The 22,356-nt window shown below is 43.5% G+C and overlaps 1 protein-coding gene across 1 annotated transcript; it reads left to right on the forward strand.

The window, feature by feature from the left end:
• Window positions 1-20,053: 20,053 nt before the first annotated feature.
• Window positions 20,054-20,763, forward strand: LOC116223614 (CD109 antigen-like). The gene is made up of 3 exons (XM_031580956.1): window positions 20,054-20,192; window positions 20,357-20,513; window positions 20,629-20,763. Exons 1-3 carry the CDS (start codon window positions 20,161-20,163, stop codon window positions 20,761-20,763), a joined length of 324 nt encoding a protein of 107 aa, XP_031436816.1. The 5' UTR covers window positions 20,054-20,160.
• Window positions 20,764-22,356: the final 1,593 nt, after the last annotated feature.

Raw genomic sequence — 22,356 nt, forward strand, 5'->3', positions numbered from 1 at the left:
TGTGTTCATTGTCTTAACGATGTGATCTACTGAGAGAGAGTATGAGAGTTACAGAAATGTTCCAGCCAAACTGAAGACTATCATGTAAAGCCACACATAGAGAAATCCTCTCTAACCATCTGACTTTCACACATCACACAGAAATAAATGACCCGATGAGAAGAATGCAGAGCGCACATTTTCCAAACAAAGCATTTCCCAAATTGACAGAGTCCTCATTAGACAGCATAATTTGCATTCCCTCATAATTGTACTGCTTCCTTGATTATTAAATGATCCCCCTTATTAGCCAGTATAATAGGGTTAATCAAGCCCTGCTCATCGCACTTATTATTATCCCTTGGAAAAGGATGAAAAAAACAACAGATACTGGATTTAATTAATGATATCAGTCTTTTCATCAGCTCCCACCCGAAACATTAATATCATGTTGCAAATGGAGGGAAGAAGCCCGGCCTGGCCTACAGAGATGAATGATCGGACTCAAATTAATTACATCCTAATTGTACAGTGGGAGTTGGGGAGTCGTTTGCATAATGAGGCCCCACTGAATGAGATCTGCCAGTGAGCTGTGGGTGAAGCCCCACCTCAGTCCCCTTCTGGGCGCAGTGGGGCCTTGACTTCCTCCCTGGCACTCCTCTGGTGCCCCGCTGAGACCTGAGGGGCAGCCGTGTTGGTGGCCTCTGGGTGGTTAGGGGTATTTGGGGTGTGGTGGGGATAGGAGGAAGCTGCAGTGGAGCGGTGGGCCACGGTGCAGGCGAATGATGGGGTGGTGTCACCTGTGCTGCATGCTGTTCATTGTCAAGCAGAGATCTGTATCTGCATGCAAAGGTCAGGCGCCCAGAACTCTGGGGGCTCCGGGGAGATTGGATTTGGAATGGGATTGCAGCTCCCGTGTCTTAGGAAATGCTGTTAATGGTCGTGCCTAGGATTGTTGAAGTGTTACCTCTGCCTTAGCCAAATTCAGACTGTACAAATGAATCATTTATTAAAGAGAGGGAACACTTATACTTGGTCTGAAGATTGTTTTTGATAAATTGATGCCCTTTCTGGAGAGCTTGGGGGTAGCTTTTTTGTCGGTGTAAATTCATTTAAATGTTAGTTTAATCATCACCATTCTCCTGTGTGTGTGGGTTTAGATACTCAAGTTGATTCGTTCTGGTCCTCTGACATTCACAGGCCCGCGTCGTAACCCTTCTCGAAAACAAAGGGGATTACAGAAAGAGTGTGATTAAAGAATCATATTATTTGATTAAATAATCACACTTTGTCCCTCTAACACCCTCTGTCTCTCCCTTGATTGCTCCCTCCCCTCTCTCCTCAGGATCACACTGGACTCTTTCTGTCCATTTCCTCAACTCTTAGCACATTGCACAGTTCAGCACCGCTTTTCTGACTACTATAAGAGCATGTCAAATTTAAATAGCCTCTGGTGGTTTGAGAGTGTGTATACCCAAATGATTCGGCTTTAGGAATCCTATATTTTGGCTGACAATAGTTAAAGCTAGAGAGGACATCTGCACACAGCAGACGAGAGAGTAATATGGACCGCCTCTTTTATTCACTGCAGCACAGGTCAGTCCTCTCACAATAGTCATTGTATCATTTTTTCTCTCTGTCTTTGCACAGTGATATCCCAACAGAAGCCAACACGATCACCACATCATCATCATCATCATCAGAATCACTTGGTCTCCTCCTCCTCTCTCTCCTTCTCCTTCTCCTCTGGCGCCGGTGGCGCTCCCTTCCTTAAATGTCACGGCGTAAATGTCAGCCGTGTTCACCTCCTCTGGTATTTCATGCTCGCAGGTGGCCCTAATCTGCTGCTGCATTCCTATAGGTCTGCCAGCAGTGGCCCGGGCGTGCGAGCAGATGTTACTCACAGATGAGAGACCAGAGATGAGCTGTGCGTCTTCCCAGCAGCCTATCTCTCTCTCTCTCTCTCTCTCTCTCTCTCTCTCTCTCTCTCTCTCTCTCTCTTTCACTCTCCATCAGCTCGGCTTTGGTGCCAAACACTATCGGCTGGTTATAAATAGAACAAACAAAAAGCGACCCCGCAACAATGGCAGCTTGCTATCAAAATGCCAAATGTTCCAGATAGGCTCACACATGGAAGCAGCGTTTTTCTTATCAAAGGTAGTCCTGTGACAAAAGGATGAGAGGGAGGAGGTGACACAAGGGCGTGATCGGGTTATGGAGGAACTGAATGGAGAAACAGACAGACCATAAAGGGAGAGACTTGCATTAAACATACAAAAAAGTATATATTGCTCTCTAGATAAATGTATAAGGTATAGATACAGGTGGATAGACCTTACAACAGTTCTGTTCAGTACACTTTTAGATAATGTGTTTTGATGATTCATAAACAAGTAAAAGAAATCAGATAAATGCTATTTGGTGTGAAAACTGTGGAAACGCCGAGGCCTGAGAGGTCATTCCCCTTTTCGACTATTGCATTAGAGGAGATTGAATAGAACTGCATGAAGGTCTTTTAAATTAGATTCTGTCATTTCAGTAACCGATGAGCTACCCCTCACTCCCTACTTCCAAATGGATACTCAGACTTGACCAGATCACTATAGGCAGGCCCACCTCCATTGTGAATCGATGACGGCTGCCCACGATGACAAACGTAGCAGAAACGGCACAGGGTCATGGGTCACTCCATCTATCTCTGTCCAGGGGGTACGGGGGAACTGGTGGGACCCCATTGATTATGTGGAGTGGAGTGGGCCGATGGCTCAGGGAGCGAACGGGTGGGTGACTCTCAGCACATGGAGAGCAGGCAGGGGAGATGATGAGAGGTCAGGACCAGCTGCCTGCTGGTGCTGAGGTGTGTGTAGGCGTGTGTGTATCTAAATGAATGAGAGAAAGACAGACAAAGACAGAGAGGCAGAGAGTATAAAAGAGGGGGAGGGGTGGGGGAGGGAGTGAAAGGAAGGTAAAGAAAGAGAATGACAGCGAGAGTGCTGGCAGACGTCTCCTACAATTGGCTTTGGGTGCAGGTCTGTCCATACATTGACATGCCTACTGTCACTGGCTTCCTCGGGTATCCCCTCCCGATGGCCCTGTCTGTCATCTCCAGCAACAGGCAGTGACAGCACGCCATCCCCGGCTGCCCTGTTAACTAAAGTTGAACCATTCAGACAGGTGTTTGCTTTGGACGTGAGCACATATTTGCTTTGCCTGCGGTGACAATGGACCATAGGCTCTGTAGGCGCCCGGTGTCTGATGTGACCAGCTGCCCCTCATTGAGACAGTACTGTATTTGCTCATGCACCCTCCATTGTGATGTGTTTATCTGTACGGACAGATGTTTTCACAATACCCTAACCCTTCTGGAGCACGTCAGCATCAGGTAACAACAGGAGCGGGCTGCCTAATATTGACTGTGTGAATTGTTAAATGTGAATAAATCATCTGCATCTGGGTTTGGGAAGAATTGAATTACTGAGAGCTGGAAGGCACATCTCAGAATTGCTAGAATTTGCTAAAAACCTTTTTTTTTTGCAAACAGACAAGATGGCTTTCTCCACAGATACGCATGGTACTGCATGAGTATTCCTCTCTCCAATTGTCCCAGTCTACTAATGCAGTGTGGAGAGGCCAGTGTGAGTGATGAAGGACACAGCCTCTCAACGCAGTCACGGTCGGCTTGGTCTCTCTGGAAGCACACCGTCCCCATTGGCCTTTGAGTGGCAATCATCAGGCATGCAGGACACAATGTGCTTGGTGTGACGGACAGATGGGTTGTCTCTCGGAGCTGCCAAAGCACAGACCTGGGACCAGCTTTGCTTTTGAACTTACAATGCTCAAGTTCAGGATGGCAGCGCAAACACCTGATCCTAAATCTGCACATTTGGAACACATGGAATTCCCCTGAAGGTTGCCGGATGACAACACATGCCAGCAGGACTGGCACGAAGATGAAATGGTCTCAATGAAAGATTCACTCTCAGTTTTGTGTGGTGTGATGTGGTTTGGTTTATTTCATTTATCGTATGGCCTGACAAACATGAGGATGCTTTCCTAGTATCACTGAAATCATGTCTTGATGAATTAACCAGTATGATTAATTACTAGTGACTAATGATCAGTATTAATGAGTGTTAAAGTCTTACTAATTCCAAACATCATCTTCTAGGAGAGGGCTCACATGACTTGATTTCATATTTCATTGTTTACATTCACTCATATGCAATCCCATATTCCTCCCCTTTTGTTGTTCTTGTGGAGGACAGCTATGCAGAGGGACCAGTGCTGTAATATGATCTGGTGTTGACAGAGGAAGTCCCGCTTCTTTTATTCAATACACGCAACCTGCTGGACAGAGGTAATTTAGAACAGCGGCTAATGAAATTTACAGGTAGATGAACTCTTTGCCCTTTAAGATCTGCTGTTAAGATGGACCTGACATTTCAGACTTAACTGTTTGCCAAAACTGGGTGTGACTGGTATCATTTCCCTAAAAACACAAGACTAAACTTAGCAATGACAACAAATCAGAACTACAGGACAGAGCCATATTGGTGCTTTTATGGGTCTCAGCAGATCAGGTTGTTTCCCATGAAGCGACTGACTGGCAACCCAAACTCAAGACACTTCATGGTCCTCCCTCCACATCCAATGCCTCACAAACACACACATATTCCTAATAAAGCTTTACAGGCAAAGCCTCAACAGCTGCTCCCACTAGTGCTGGGGAAGGCAGAGCAATGTCTTCACCTGTTACACACACACTCACAAGAGAGAGAGGGAGGGAGAAAATGGTAAACATTTTCCACTTGTTTAAAATCCCATCTGGTCCCTGGGCTATTTAAACAATAGGTGCAGAGAAAAAGAAAAGGGTAGATTGCATCATTGACTCCAATAAAAGCAGGCAGTGCCTGACATTTTATCCCATCATCCAGAACAGCATTCAGTCCCTCACAGGTTGTGTGCTGTCAGTGCTGGCTGCCAATAAACCCATGGCAATCTGAGAGCGAGCGCAGCCTGTCTTGTGTAAAATATGCCCCCTTTGCATTCGCCTATTGGGGGAATGGAGATATATACGCAATAAATGCACTGAGGGGAGAGATTCATATGAAGCTTTCAAATAAACACTGGATGAAAAGTTCAGCCTGTTCCCCTCTCTTGACACACCGTTCTGGCTGTCTCACTCAACAAACAGATACTAGACTGAGGTCTTCCTTTCTTAAGTGACGTATTTCAGAGTGCAGAGTTGAGTGTTGAAGAGTGAGAAAGGGTGTGGATGATGATTGTTCTTGTGAAACAGCACCCTCTTGTGTAAAACTTAAGCTTCTAGCCTCCGTTTGAAGAAGGAGGTCCTTTGACCAAACCACTTTAAAAAAAGACTACACTTTTGAAATGCATTATCCAAAATCACAATCACGCCAATTTCTAGTCCTGCATACTGACTTCTCTGTAATGCATTTTTCTCTCTAACTGTTTTTGAGCCTTTTGTGATTAGGCTAATTAGTAGATATGGGAGAAGTGGGGGAGCAAGGTTATTTTACTCAATTTGAACCATTAGGTCAACCACAGCAGATGTTAGATTGTTTATGTGTCCATTTGACCTCAGTGGCCTTCTCAATTATGCCAGCAACTCTTGGAACTAAAAAACTAGGTTTATCCACCAGAGAGGGCAACAACAACAACAAAAACAACAACAGCAGTAAGAAATATAGCTGCCGCAGCAATGAGGGGGCCAAGGAGGGCATAGTCGCCATGGAAACTTGATGTCATTATGTCAAGGGCATTGCTGTAAGCAAGTTCCATGTCAATTGACCAAAGATGGCTGAGATATGAGCACACATCTTCTATGGCCTCTTTGCCGCCCTATTTGAAAAGCTGTACCAGACAAACGGTCTTGAAAATAAAGAACCCATCTGGATGCTTTTGTGAGGCTTTGTCTGAAGATCAACTGTAGCACATTTGGCAAAGATTCAGCAAGTGTGGCCACTGAAGACTTTAAGGGTTTTGATTAACATAAGTTTGGCTGACATGATAGGTTGTCATGTCCCATCCTTAGGATCTTCCAAGATATCACCACACATAACAATAAAAAAACATACACCACGTTTGGTGTCAATGCATCAATGAGTTGCTGAGATATAACCTCACTTCCTGTTTTCGATTGGCTGTACCTTATAAACACCGTCACAAATCGAAAAGCAAACAAATAACTTTTGTGAGGATTGGTCTGAAGATCATCTGTGCCAATTTTGGGGAAGATTGTACAAAATCTGTGGCCTGGGAAAAATGTTTAAACCTTTCGATAAAATCCAATATCTAATGACACATCAGCTTGTCATGTCTCGGCCTTGGAGCCTCCCACAGTATCACCAGGCACAACAAATATTTTTCAAAGGCAAACACATTAAAAGTTTTTGGCCACATTTTTTTTTTGCTTATTTGTGCTTCGGCTGCTTCATCAATTGGGGGCCGAGTCCTTGTACCATGTCTGGTTTTGATCCATCAAAGCATTGCTGAGATATAACCTCACTTTGGCATCTTTTCCATTGAGTTTGATTGTTGTCTTTTTTCTATTTTGTGAAAGTGTTCACCCAACACAGCCAAATAACCTTTGTGGGGCTTAGTCTAAAGATCATGTGTGCAAACATTCATGAAGATTGGACAAACGCCTCTAAAAAAAAACTTTTAGGGTTTTTGATCAAATATGGTGGAAATTGAATTGGAATGGAATTGCGTTGAACTCTGCTTGATCCAAGGAATCCAGTTCAAAAATAACATGTGTACCTCCCACCTGGACCCCAGTAGCAGAAGAAGGGAGTAGAAGAAGATAATGAAGAAAAAGAAAAGGCCGAAACACAGTGGGCTGCTCTTCTACTGAGAAAAGAGATATTCCATGATGATTCCAGGTGAGGTCTGTCTTTAGTGATTCTGCATTGCAGTCCTGATGTGAAAGCACTGGAATATAGTACTTATATATGAATTAAAAGGGACTGCGGCTCAGATGCGTATTTTGAAGGCCCTCTCAATCCTTTGCTAAGAGCCGTCCACAGCTGCTTACACCAATGAAGGTAATTACCAGAGAAATGATGTTACATTCTGCGTGTGCATGGGAAAGTAAAAAAAAAAAAAAACCCTTGCTGGATTTAATTTCTCTCTCTGTGGAGGATTTCTCCCTTGAGAGGATCGACTCCCGGAGTTCATCATAAGTGTCATCCATTTAGCTACATTAGATGTCCACTGCCTAATGCAGTTACAGCCCACGCCGGCTGAGCCAGAGAATCCTTCTCCCTCTGTCATTCACCCGCTCTCTTGTGCACTAATTCTATTCAGACTCCGTAATTACTGCCATATCAGATTGAAGTTTGTGCAAAGGGAATTAACAGAAGATGAAGGAGGGGAGGGAGGGGGGGGGGGTCATGTAACATCTTCACTATCTGCAACTGGTCACCTTTCAAGATGGAATGATAGAATGCACAAATAAACAAGGGAAATGTCAGACAGTACGTGGAAAGAGAGGGAGAGAAATGAAATGAAAAAGCCTGAGCACAAAGACTTCCTGACGGTTTGGACGAGTCTATATCCTCCTCATCAACATGATAGCACACAAACCACAGTGGAAGGTTCTTCCAAGCTAACGGGAGGGGTTTTTCTCGCGCCATCCAGCCGGGGCTTCTAGGATTAGAAACGTGGGGATTAAGCAGTGTGGAGACAGTGCCAGGCCTCCCCAGAGATGGCTTCATCCTCCAGGAAGGCTCTTCAGACATCCCCCACACTCCACCTTGATTTGGTTCAGTTCAAGACAAATGGATTTATTGGCATGACAAGTTGATTATTGAGTTGCTAGTTGAGAGAGGAGATGGGAGATTAAAGTCTCGAGGCGTGCTCGTGAGGAGAGAAGCTCGATTTAGCGTCGCTGCATTACGCTCCTTGTGCATAGAAATCTCTGTGATAGATTTTTCTGTCTAAATGACAACGATGATACATTCATTTTAGTGACTGTTAATTAGTTCAACCAAGCGTAGTCCTCCCCTTCCTGCCACTCGTGACTCTCTTTCCCTCTGAGTGCTCCGGCCTGGCGCGCTCTCTGTCTTTTGGGGGTTTAGCTGACTGTGTTCCAGAAGCTTCCGGCCCAGAAAGTGAAGTGTTACTGTTATCAGGCTGCTTGTTCAGGCTAAGGACACACGGATGGCTGGGAAGCGGAGGCCATATGGGCACGGACGCCATGCCAGTTTCCAATCCCGGCGTACAGATGGGAAAGTCTGTTGCTTTCCTCTGTCTCCATTTACCGGGGGTCCCCAGAGGACTCTGGGAAACAGGAAGAGACATCTGCAAGGATTGTGTTGGATGAAATGGAGCATGTGGCAACACCTAAATGCTCTTCAGTGGTATTTGAAAACAATAATGAGGAGGACAAACAATGCAAATCACTGAGTTGCCTCTAATCCTCAGGTGTTGAATAATGAATTCATTTGAATGTCACATTTAACTCTTTCCAGCTGAAAGGAGAGACTTAATGCAGACGCAGTGACCATACTCTGGCCATTGAATCTGGTAATTCAGATATCGATACCTTTCTACATGTGTAGAGAAGTACAATTTAGGAACTACCTACATGGAGAGATAGAATCTACAAAAAACATGAAAGAAATCAAACATTCCATCTTTTTACTCCCCCAATAAAAAACACTAAATAATAACTCTACAGTAAATATATATGCATTTCTTTGTTTGTTTATTCTTAATCTACATGTATCTATCTTAAACTGCTTTTGGAGTAGACAGAGATCGAGATGAAGAAGGGGAAACCTGTCCTGAGCTCTTTTTCTCCAGACATAATAGCATACAAAAAAGCCTGCTAATGTGGAACCAAATTAGAAATGTAAATGAAATCATAATCAACTGTGATAAATTAAAACTGAATTACAAATGAATTTTAAATGCCATCTTTTCAACTTCTAAAAGGAATTTCTAAAATGCAGTGATCATGAAAGCATCTTGACAAAGGCTAGATTGAGCTGTGCCCACAGACTTGCAAACACACAATATATACTGTACCTCATATAAACTTCTAAGAAAAGCATGGGACAGCATGTCTTCTGTATAAGATCTCACAGTGAAGCATGTCTTTTCTTTAGCTACATATCACTGTTATAATGCTGTGTGACTGATTAGCTACATATCGCTGTTATAATGCTGTGTGACTGATTAGCTACATATCACTGTTATAATGCTGTGTGACTGATTAGCTGCATATCACTGTTATAATGCTGTGTGACTGATCACCTTCATATCACTGTTATAATGCTGTGCGACTGATTAGCTACATATCACTGTATTGTTATAATGCTGTGTGACTGATCAGCTACATATCACTGTTATAATGCTGTGTGACTGATCAAAGTGTTTCACCTACCTGTTTTACACTTGTTTGCACAGGTCAGTCATGTATTTATGTACTTGTATGTGTGTGTGTGATGTCAATCTGCTTCCCTTATTACAGAGCTTCCCCTTCTCAGTGTTTAACTTCCCAGGTTGGCCTCAGGCAGATGGGTCCCCACATTTGAGTTTCCATGATGTCCTCTGGTGACGAGGGAGTTCTCCTAACTCACTGTTCACTGGTCATGCTCTTGGAGGTGTGTGTGTGTGTGTGTGGGGGGGGGGTTGGGGGGTCATTTTTAATGGTGCTTTGTACATTAATAAAATAGAAATGAGTTGGACCTTATTTCTGTATTGGTGGCTTTTCTTATGAAATTCCTTCTCTTTGAAGGCTTTGCCTCTCTCAGCATTCTTGTGTATTCAAACATGAATACACCTCAGTATACAGTATATATGATCTATGCAGTTTAATAGCTGTTGTCGTCATATTGTTTCACAAACATAAAAGCATTTTTCAATTGAATTATACTGATCATCTCATGAATCATTTCATGGTTGACACCTGTTGGTTCAAAAAGGGAGGAGAACTTGATAGCCTGGGCCTCTTGAGGACTGGTAGTGTCCCCTCCACACCCCCAGGGTTGGCAGGTGGACTGGGTGGAGTCAGCACGAGCAGAAGGGGATCCGAGACATGTGGACAGGTCTACAGATCGCCCTGCCACACACACACAGGTGCGCTCCAACAACATGGAGTGGGACCGCATGGTAACCGTGGCTCTTCTTCTTGCTACAAGTGCTGCAGGTCTGGGGACCTCAAGGTAAGAACATTGTGTGGTCTAGTGGCATAGCACTGGACATAGCTTATGTCTGAGTTTGTGTTTGTGTTTGTGTACACATCCATGTCTTTATGTAGCAGATTCATGCAGATCTTATCAAATATGTATGAGGAGTCATTTTACATCCTTTGATCCAGCCACTGACTAAATTACAAGGATAAACATGGTGAAATAACCAGGCACAGCGCTGGGAGAGTTGGTAGCTTTTCTTCCGATAGAAGTTCAAATATTCCTATGAAACGATGTGTTCCATTTGGTGGTAAGGAAATGATCCATATTTAAATCTGTATGCCAGTCCCACCTACCTCCTCACAGCTCCCCGTGAGCTCCACCCGGGGGTGCCCACGACACTGTCTGTTACCATCCTCACCAACTCCACCATCACCGTGAGAGCTGAACTGCAGGGCAGTGATGGCACCCTGACCCAGGCCGAGAGCACTCTGGAAGGAGGTGACACAGACCTGTTCTGTTAAACCATAGCTAATTAAAATGTTCAAAAAAAGATGAATAGATTGGTAGACAGATTAACGAGGCAGATATATGAAGAGAGAAAAAGAGGGAGAATCACCGTTTCACGGGTTATGTGTTTTGTTTTCTTCAAAGGCTCAACTGGGGTTCTGTTGATTCCTCCAGTGAGTATTGTTGCTTTTGATTATAATTCAGTCAGAGGTCAGCTTATAGCATGCCTAAATCTACTTCTGTGTGATGCCTTATCAGTAGACATCCTGTTTTTCTAGAGACTAACATATTTCCTCTTGTTTTGTGTGCTTGCTTCTTATCGAATGATCTAAATTTGTACGTTAAATCAAATTTCCAATTCGATTAGATTATATTATCAGCATATCGTAAGTCTTACGGTGCTCCTCCTTACAGTGCTGTGTTTTAGATGTCCTGTTCAACCTAGTCTCTTGCCTCATGCTGTTTGGAAACATAAACCTTCTTTGTTAAAACAGCCTTTTGATTTCCAGAACATTTGACATCTTTCATAGAGAGAGCTGTATGAAATGAAACATCTTAGCTGGGTGCTTTTGAAGACTGTAAAACACTAATTCCTGCATATCCTGTGTGGAAATGACACCATCTGTTGGTGTGTTGGTAGATTGAAGTTGCGCCTGTGAGCCAAGGGCTTTCATATAGGCTGGTCCTGAGAGGATATGAAGGCACCAGACTCCTGTTCATAAATGACACCACACTAAAGCTCAGCCAAAACACACCGTCCACTCTGGTCTGGACTCACAGATCCAACTACAGACCAAATCAAACAGTGAAAATACAAGTGCAGTCTGTCCACTCCGATGGAACACCTTACAGAGGCAGGGTGGACATCACAGTACAGGTGGGTGTTGTGGAATGGATATCATACATGCTCAGAACGCAATAAGCTTTTCATTTGACTCGGTGGTCTCAGAACTGTGGGAGTATTCTTTCATTGTTTGACTGGCATGCTGCTATTGTTCTGCTTGTGAGACAGGATCCCACAGGAAATGTTAGGCAGCAGTGGCTGTCTCTAGACTGTCTTCAGGGCATTGTAACCTCAGAGCTGAAACTGCCTCACAACCCTCACTTTGGCATGTGGGTGATTCAAGCTGTTGTGGACGTAAGAATAAACCCTTATTCACTTCAGCTTTGCCATAAGCCATGAAAACAGAGATACTACACAGTTTAGCAAAAATGTAGGTCAAATATGGTTCCTAACAAAAGAGATAGTATACCTCTCTTTACGTGGAGAAATTATTATTCATTGTCAGCTGTTCTCATTGAGCACACAGCCGTATGATCTGAGCTAATTTCCTTCATAGGGACGTGTGAGTGGAAGAAAGTTTGCTGTGTCCTTAAACGGTACGTTTCACTAGTAATCTGGATTTGGGTAACAATGGCTTGTGTGATGGATGGGTGTAGTCCTTGGCTCAGTTAAATCCTCTGGATTCAGTATTATTATCCATAATATTTATTTACAGTGTTGTTGAAAAAGTGATAGGAATTGTTATAATAAAGGGAAATGTTCATAAATGTCTTTTTCAAAGAATGCCACATTGTTGCATGAAGAGTATGTAGCACCTGTATTTTTACATCAAAATGTAGGGCTCTGTTGGTTGGTGTGCACTAACGTGTTTTATTTTCATAAAGGATCAAAAAGCAATAACGTAGAGGGAGTAGCCGAGGCTACGGAGAGACACAGCATTGAATTTAGCCCCCACCCTCAGCTTCTGAAGCCCTCACTGACCTTTTCATCAAAAGTGAGTATTTATTCCAATCTGAAGATGCAGTAACCAGAAGCATTGTCATTCTGCTGTCTACCCCATTGGTCTTGCTATAGAAATATGTTTTCATGTACACTGTGCATAATACTGAGGCTCTGTATGTTTTATCTCAGGTAAAAATCTCCACGGTGGACCAGAGATCTGTGAGCTCAGCTGATAGAGTGAACGGTGTGCGTGTCAAGGTGACCCAGCTGAGGGCCCCGCGAGAGGAACATGAGCACTCAGGAGCCCGGGGCCGAGCTGACATCCATAGACAGGGAGGTGGCACAGCAGCGGAGGTGGCCACACAAACCATCACATACGCGCTGCCTGAGGATGGGAGGTTACCCATCCAGTTTCACATCCAGGAGGAGGTGGAGAAGATCATCATCCAGGTATGTGCCACAGGCCTAAAGCACCCCACCAACAAGTGATGATGGGTGTCACTGAATGATCTCGCCTTTCCCAGGAGAGAGGGCTTCTGGTGTTTTAGTGTATGTGTGGTGTTACATTACTGGCTAAACTGTCATTCTTATGCCATGATGAATTTAAAATATATATATGTAAGCTTTCAGACATGTCTTGTCTTACTTGTGTTCTCTTCTTGATACTCTGAGAGAAAAGGTGGACTAAGACAGTAGAGTGAGTGTGGTTTTAAGCTGGCACATTCTACCTTGACAGGTTAAGTTCATGTCAGCTGAACAGACCCTGGTGCTAAGCAGGACATTACTGTCACCTAGTGGATCCTACATTCAAATCTCCCCTCCAAGCCAGTTGGCCCAGGTGACTACTGTTTTCACCATCAAATCTAATGGAAACCATTTTCAGCTTCAGCATCAAAGTTAATGGAAATTCAGCTTTTCATGTTTGTGTTTTGACTTACGTTTATTCGATTGACCATAGAATTATCTGTTATTTAACCCCTACATGCAGATCGCTGGACCGGTTCAACTGAACACCGAGAGTCTATATCCCGTTACTGAATTCCATTACGTGGTAAGTATTTCACTTGAGTGTACTATTCTACCACAATGATTGGTGTACAGAAGAGGAATCACAGATAAAGGATATGTAACGTTAATGTTGAAATGTCTCAGAGAGTAATTACTGGACCAACCATTGCTCAAAGCTAACTCATAATACTGCTCAGAACCTTAAGGACAACCACGATGTCATTAATCAGGAGTGTGGCTTGGAATTCATGGCCGTTTTGAATGGTCTCTTTGATGACCCCTGCACTCTGTCTCTCCATGTAGGTGACGTCCAGGGGACAGGCGGTAGCTGCTGGAAGGATGACGTCCTCCTCTCCCTCTCTCACACCCACACAGTCCTGGGCTCCAGAGGCCTGCATCACTGCCTTCCAGCAGCTCCCCTCAGGAGAGATCCTCATAGATACTGTTTATCTCCCCCCCTTCGGAGAAAATGTAATTGTTGAATGTCTGATGATTAAAGATCATGGCAATTAGACTTGATTGACACTTGATTATAACATGTAGTATACATCTGACATGGAATGAACCATATGAATCATTCGGAGTCTCAGTTAATCTGTTATCATTAATGGATATTTTTTGTCAAACTTCCTCTGCTGTTGTAGGACAAATTCAAAGATTCTGATAAATCAAAACTCAGGTTTTTGAGACACAGACACATGCTGTTAATCCCCTAGGTATAAACTGGACTGACTGGCTGAAATATAAACTAGCTCTATTGTTGTGATGTAATGTGGTTGTTTTTCTTTGAAAACTGTAACTCAAGTTGTCTGGGTGGGGATGCTTTCAGGTGTTGGCTGTCCAGTTAGAGTATGAGACCGGCAGTCCTCAAGCTGAATATGTGAGTGAAAAGCACATATATGTTTTCACTTGGTCCATTATGTGCATTATGAAATATACTGTTAAATACAGTTTGTGGCATGACACAACTCCCCCAGGCTCTTTCTGATACAAAAATATATTTCTCTGATATTCCTAGGTGTTTCCAAGTCATCATTGTTGTTAACATAGTTCTTTTTCATTTAGAAATTAAAATTTTCTCTAAATATTCCAAATAAAATGAATCTAAATATTGTCTGTTACTGCCCAGGCCTGCAATCTTGTTGTACTGACAAATGCCAATCTTCAACAAAGTGGAAAAAGAGGAGCTTTCAATTATGGTGAGTATACATCTAAATCTATGAGAAAGCATATGAAGTAAAAATACAAAAGTCATTGTGGTAGGTAGTACCACAGAAACTGGTACCAGAGGAGGAAGAGTTGTTTGCAAATGTTTGCAGTTACTATGAAAATGCTTCCCTCTAGTGGTGAATGGAGAGAATTGCATGCAGAGCAGTGTTGTAGTCATTCCCACATTCCCAGGTTCTCTAAAGGTTAAGTGAACTTTCCTGTGCGCCTCTTAGTGGTGGGGAAATCAGTGACTGAGAGTCATGGGGAAGAAAAGACACCCAGGATGGAAAATGGGTTCTCAGACACGTGGATTTGGATGAAGACAGACATGAGGTGAAGTGATTTGTTTTATTTCTGTAAGACTGAGAGAAGATTAGAAATGACACGGGATGGCTGGCCAGTGAGCTGGGGTTTGGGTGTATGTATTTCCAGATGTCACTGGGGCCAGCATGACCTGTTCACATTCATTACTTTCAATTCACGTAATGCTTTCTTCCCCGTGTCTGCAACAGTGACATCAACGCAAGTCTGCATCGGCTCTCTTCAGCTCCATTCTCCTCAAGGAAAGACCAAGCATTTGTCCTGTGGGGTGACCACCAGTCTGGCCATGTCTCCAGGCTGAAAAGAGTAGGAAGTGAAGTCACTCATTAGTGCTCATTCATTAACATTTGAACATGTCTGCCAGTGCTATTGGGCCATGAGAACTGACTTTAGTAAAGGAATGGTCCTTTTCTCATTCAGTCTCATTGAGTCACTAAACATGATCTGAACAGCCTAATCATAATATCATTGTAACATTAACACATTTGGCTCTTTTGGTCTTGATATTTCAGGCTGCCGATGACAAAAGCCTTACTTGGTCAGTGCTCCTACCGCTGAGTTTGATCAAAGGAGAAGAGCTCATTTTAGAAGTCCAACTATTAAACCATCTCCAATATGACACGGAGGTACGTGTTCTTAGATTAGACACATACAAACTAGCATTTAAATGGTAACTGGTTTATCTTGCTTATAGCACATCACCATCATTGCAAATCAGTTGTTTAAAAATGGCTTCAATTTGCCTCTTTTTGATCCTTATTCTTTCTACCACAATGCCAGCCACATAGTAATGACACATGTTCAATCCTCTCCCTCACCAGGTTATGGTGGCTGTTGAGGAGAACGAGATGTTTGAGTTTGTCCTGATAGGCAGTGGTGCCGTCTCAACACCCAACAAACAGAAACTGAGAGTGAAAGCTCTTGGTCGGGCTCGGGCCTTGTTCCCCATAAGACCGCTGGTGGTGGGAGAGATACCACTATCCTTCTATGTGATGTCCTCACATATACAGAATCACACAACTGTCAAACTATTAGTGGTGGTAAGTTCACAAATACAACAACGTGAATCATAGCACCACACCATGAGATGTTTCATCAACCATCAGGAATGAAAACTCCTTGTCTAGTCGTATCTATCTCATCTACACGTAATTCTGCCACACTGGGTTTCTGCATTGGTTGGGTTTTTTCCGGGAATTTGTGTTAAATGGGCATACATTCTGATTTTACTGATAAAGATACATTTATCATCAAAATATCAAATTGCACACTTTTGATGGTGTCCTGGTGGTCCATGCCATTCATGTTTGTCATAAACATGCATCCACGCAGCCTGAGGGCCATCAGCAGACCTTCTCCCAGTCTCTGTTTCTGGATATTCCACCCACAAGGAACAACCTCTCCGTGGCCCTGCAGTTCACACTGCCACACGGGGCGGTGCCACAGACCCAGGGGGCTCACGTGGCTGTAGCTGGTATGTGTGCCCTTCATCTTGACAGCTAGTATTCCTGTATTGTGGTGTTCTTCTGACAAATGAGCTGCTGACAGTTTAGAAAACAGAGTTTCAAAACAGCTTCGTTGTTGTATTTCCACCGTGGGCTTAAAAGGGGCATGGGAAACAAGATGGAGTCTCTGCCCACAGGTTTCTCCATACTTGTTCATGCTTTCTGAGATGTGCCGGAAGTGGTTGCCTTTGAACTACGTTACACAGAGTTCTGTGGTGTGCCAATTCCAAAACAGCCGCGGATCTGTTTATCTCTGGGTCGTGCTTTGCACGATATTCTCTTTCTTGCTCCTCTGCTGGCCTGATTTCCCCTCTTTTCTCTCCCTCCCTAAGGTCTAATATGTTTTTTTATTCTTTTTTCAAAGTCATTCTGAGAATATTTTATCAGGTACTTAGAGGGACCAAGTATCTCATTGCTTTCCATCAGTCTGTACTGTAGCACACATGATTCATCTTAGATAACTCTAATGACCGTGATCAGCTACATCCGCTATGTTCAGCTGATTATAATTTACATCTGATTACCTGAATACATTATAGTTATCAGATGCTGTGTAACCCGTCTTGTTTGAAGCACAGTCCGACTCTGGACTTGTAGGCGGGCTTGCTGGCAAAATAGCCAAACCCTTGGGCTGATAGCGTCAGCGTCTTTTTGAAACATTCAATTCAATTTTATTTATATAGCGCCATAACAATACAATTGTCTCTAGGCGCTTTACACAAACATGTCTCTAAGGCATGAAGGAAGGTGGTTTACTCATTACACAGCTCTGTGGAAATGGGCCACCATCACATATACAGTAACTGAGCAGGGAGAGACCAGAAACATTCAAGAAGATGAAACAACTTTGGGACGGTTCTAAATACCTTCATACTCACTTTAGTTAATGATTACTGTCAGCTAATGGTTTTATATTTTCAAAACAGTGGTCATGGACCATTATGCCCCACTTCTCTGTGTGTGTTACCTTGGTGTTGGTGTTGTTGTGTTGCATAACAGGTGATATCCTGGGTCCATCCATCGCTGGGCTGGCCTCACTCATCCAGATGCCTGATGGCTGCGGGGAGCAGAACATGATTCACTTTGCTCCCAGTGTTTACGTGTTGCAGTACTTGTCTGGAGCCTCTCGCACCAATGAAGACATAGCTCAGAAAGCTTTGGCATATATGAAAGAAGGTTTGTTTGGCCTGCTCCTATACCCGTTCATGTGTTATTCCATCAATCATCAGTCATTCAAGGAATCATGAGGTCTCTTTCTGACCAGGTTACAATCGAGAGCTGTCCTACCTACGGGATGATGGGTCATTCAGTGGATTTGGACGGAGTGATCCCTCTGGCAGCACATGGTACTTTGTCCTTCAGTGAAATGTTCTAGTTGAGGACGTTACTTTCTGTCCCCAAAGTGAGCTGTTCTAATCTGAATTCTGAATTGAATCTTTTTTTTCTCTTTCTGATTGAAGGCTGACTGCCTTTGTGCTAAGATGTTTCTTGCAGGCTCAAGCTTTCATGCAGATTGACCAGAGCATGCTCTCCAAAGCCTTTACTTGGCTAGCAGACCAGCAGACTCCTGAGGGCAGCTTCTTGGAGCCCGGGAGAGTCCTTCACACTCAGCTGCAAGGGGGTCTGGATGGCCCTGTGTCCCTCACTGCTTACGTGCTCATGACGCTCTCAGAGGACAAGGCCCACATGGTAGGTTCCCATGTGATGTAATAAACCTGCGTGAAGGTGAAGACCTGTGATGCCTTGGCCAGGAAGTGGTGGATCATTGGTGACTAAGAGGTCTGTTTGCAGGGGTTGTTCCCAGGAAATGTGTCAAAAGCCAAGGAGTTCCTGGAGATGCGGCTTGCCAGTGGAATCACCAGTAACTACAGCCTTTCCCTGGTGGCGTATGCTCTGTCACTGGCTAACAGTCCCAGTGCACAACACGCCATCAATGAACTGATGAGCAGAGCAGACATGAAAGGTAAAAGCGCTCATCAGTCCAATAACCCCCCCTCCCTTCTCTCTCTCTCTCTCTATCTCTATCTCTTTACCCGCCTTCATATCTCCATGTCAGTCTATCTGACAGAATGTGAAATTATACAATCTGATACGTCTGCCGTGTCTAGATGGAGTTGCTTTCTGGAGTTCCGGGGATGCTGACCTCTCAGAGTCGTGGCAGCCCCCGACAGCAGGCATAGAGATGGCCGCCTATGCGCTGCTCAGCCTCTTCAGGCAGGGCAGTATTGTGGAGAGCATAGAGCTCATGAAGTGGCTGAGCACACAGAGAGGGCCTTCAGGAGGGTTTGGCTCCACACAGGTAAAACACACTGTCAGGCTGCTCTGGCCAATATCGAAGGCATGTTTCACTTGTTTATTGATGTACTTTTGGTGAACAATATGTGATTATTCAACAGATGAGTCCTTTACCAATAGTAGAGTGTTCTAAATATTCAAGGCTGTTGATTTGGTTGTCTGCCTTTCAGTGTATACGAACTGCTCTCAGCCGCTTTTTCTTCCCCAATCTAGGACACTGTCATCGCTCTCCAAGCTCTGTCTTACTACGCAGCCTTCAGTGGCTCAGAGGCAATTGATCTGAAGTTTAAACTCACATCCAGGACCTCTCCGATGGTAACAAGTTTTACAATCAATTCCACAAACTATTTAACACCACATCAACAACAGGTAAGGACCCATTAAAACTGTGTCCCACAAATGTAATGCTTGATATCAGTGGAGATTATAAAGTTATACACTTTTTCATATTTAACACTAAAAAGCTTTTTTTGTTCAGATTGACTTTGACACATCGGTTCACATAGATATCTTCCTGGAGGGAAGAGGATTTGCCTTATTTCAGGTAACTGGATTGTGTTTATGTATTCATTACGTCTGACTGATTGAATGTAAACATGCGTTTGCTGACAGCCACCCCTGTTTGAAGACTGAGTGCCCTGACCCAATCCATGATCCCTAATCTGGGCGGTGTCTGGAGCTGCATGCTCCCTCAAACTCTAACGCTCCGCTCACCTCTTCACCGAGCCCAGTGAACACGCAGAGCATTCCATGTGAGCCATAAGGTTAGCAGCTGCGTGCATTGGCCTGGTCTCCCACGGTGTACAATGCCTCCACTGTGATGGGTCAAAAACAAAAGGACAGAAAATTAGCGTGTTCAGCCATTACCATCTGGAAGCAATAGATTCTCCTGATCATATCTCGGTGGAACATGATGGAGAGACATGCCTGCAACTGCATTCAATTTATTCAGCGATATCAGCGCCTTCTGTAAAGGGCCATGTCTAAACAGCTTGCCCTGGCTTTTCAAGTTCATGGGGACCAAGCTCATCTGGAGTGCATTGTTAAATGATTGGAATAAACTCAAGTGGAATGTGCCTGTTTTGCAATCGCACTGGCTCCTCTTCCTCTGTACCACTGTCTTCGAACAATGCCGTTTTCATGTGGCACCACCGCCCCAGGAGGCTCTCAGCTGCTCTCAATAACTCTGATTGACCATATAGAACACATTCAATCTATTACTAAAGCCCTGGCTGCACGTCGTTTCAATTTCGTTTCTATTCTGAACTTTCCAGTCGCTATTTCGCAATCTGTTTTTCATGTGATTGTCTTCTCTAATTACACTCCCTCTTCACAGATGAACATATTTTACAATTTGGAAAGCCTTGCCTTGTCACAGACACAAAGGCATTCCTTAAGCCATGAAGCCTTTGGGCTGAGTGTTGAGGTGTCAGATGATGAGACTGACATGGACCATATCCTTTTATCTATATGCACCAAGTAAGCTTTATTCAGAACTGTGAAGCCTTTGTTGGGTAGATGTGTCCAATGTCTGTGTACTGTAAGACATATGCGAATAAAACCATGTTTAATGATTCCACTGAGTGTCATTGTTATAATAATAATAATAGTGTATTCCTTTTGATTCTTGTATCCTACTTCAGACTGTCAGACAGCCAGAGTGTTGAGCGGACAGGAATGGCCATGTTGGATGTGCAGATCCTCAGTGGATTTATGCTCCGTCAGAGTGGCGTAGAGACCGATGATCTGGTGAAGAGAGTGGAGCTTCTCCCTGGGAGAGCTGTTCTGTATCTGGATTCAGTAAGCGGACACAGAAAATCACTGAGATCAAAATATCTTTGAGAACTGAAGCATTTTGGTATGGAATGTAACCATGCATCTAGTTTCAGCCTGTGAACATTTGCCTACTTTGCAGCTGGGAGAAGCAGAGAAGTGTGTGGAGATCCCACTAGTGAGAGCGTTCAAAGTGGCTCATGTGCAACCAGCTCTGATCCAAGTGTTTGATTACTATGAGCCTCGTAAGCATTCACACTTTCAACCCGAATATTGACTGGCTTGTTGTCGCTGTGGTAATTGTACCTTTTTAGTCAACTGCAACTGTGTCTTAACCTTTCTCCAAACAGGACGGAGGGCTGTGAGATTGTACCATTCCAAGCTGATGCGTGACTTCACAGTGTGTGGCTTCTGTGGAGACAGCTGCAGTCAGTGTTGGGATAAAACAACCACCAGTGACACCACAACTATTCACCCCAGAAACAGCGCCATCTACAGTCTGGGGTGTTTACTTCTATTTGTTCTGAGAATATGGCTATGAAGTAGAATACATTTTTCCCCCTTAAAAACATTTAAAAGGGTAATATTTCTATACACTACTAAATGTATATATGTAGCTGCTGACTAATAAGATCATACCTATAATTGAGGTGCCTTGGCCTTATGTACAGTGTGCTTCCATCATTTATCAAAGGTTTTAATAAAATATTGTACTTTCTCCAACCCTAACCTAATCCCATCCACCATTCTAACCAAAAAAGTATTTGCAACTTTTGTGGCCCAACACACCATGTGCCTCTTTGTCATGAACCTAAATGAAGTATTAGGTGTCAAGTGGGGCCTGATCATCTTGACTGATTTGTGTATGACATGGGACATGTTGGATGGCACAGTGGCCAGAGATTTCACTAGTCAAACTCTCAGTAAGCCTCCTAAGTCTCCACAGTCATCAATCTGTTTGGCGAGAAGAAAGACAATAGTGCAGTTGGTCACATGGGAAAGGAAATCTTTGACACATGGTGTGATGATTTACATATCAATAATCCCTGTGAATATTTAAACATGCACACCCAGATCCCGAAAGAAAACAACTCCATATGTAGGGTGACTTTCACCACTGAACAATGACAATGAGATGAATATCTCTTTGGACTTCCAATGAGACTGATTTGGCACACGATGGAAACAGCAGTTTAATAACTTGGGTAAACGTATGGTTAATGAACTAATAAAACCCACAGGAAGTATGTCTGTAAAATGTCTGTTTAAATCTTTCTTTATAAAAAAGTAATTTGATTTGAGAGCATACATGTATGCTGGACATGAAATATACTGAATTTTGTTTTCAACAGATGTTTTATTAACTTAACTTGTCTATTGCATCAGCAGGTGTTTAGAAAGCGATAACACTGTAACGATGTATTTATTATGACCTTATGATGGAATTTATGTTTCATATAATAGGAATGAACATTTTAAGTCTCACCACAAATACTGCCCTGACACACACTGATAGTTTCAACAGATGATTTGGGATGAACATTATTATGATGGGCAAACCAGTGGTGAAGCATCAGACTGGATAAAGCAGCAGACTAAAGAGAAAGGAAGCTGTGCGTCCAATAAAGTGGTGGGAAGTAAACTGGATAGAGGAACCACATATGGGACACCAGGTTGAGCTGCTCACAGTTGGAATACTTTACCAGGAACTGAGGAAGACTGGAGAACACAACTGTGCATAAGTTCAGAGATGCGATGTGGACGGGGGATTGAGCATGTAACAGAGACTGACTGGCTGGGCAGTGAGGCCAACTGTAACAGGTCTATATTTTATGTTGGCTCTCCGCTCACATCCTAGACCATCAAACTG

The sequence above is a fragment of the Clupea harengus genome, chromosome 14 (assembly GCF_900700415.2).
Source record: "Clupea harengus chromosome 14, Ch_v2.0.2, whole genome shotgun sequence".
Taxonomy (NCBI): domain Eukaryota; kingdom Metazoa; phylum Chordata; class Actinopteri; order Clupeiformes; family Clupeidae; genus Clupea; species Clupea harengus.

Bases quoted from the DNA above. Each gene is read 5' to 3' on its own strand.
- LOC116223614 (XM_031580956.1), top strand. From the start codon at position 20,161: ATGGACCATATCCTTTTATCTATATGCACCAA. The intron at 20,193-20,356 runs GTAAGCTTTATT...ATCCTACTTCAG, and splicing joins CTTTTATCTATATGCACCAA to ACTGTCAGACAGCCAGAGTG. The intron at 20,514-20,628 runs GTAAGCGGACAC...CCTACTTTGCAG, and splicing joins CTGTTCTGTATCTGGATTCA to CTGGGAGAAGCAGAGAAGTG.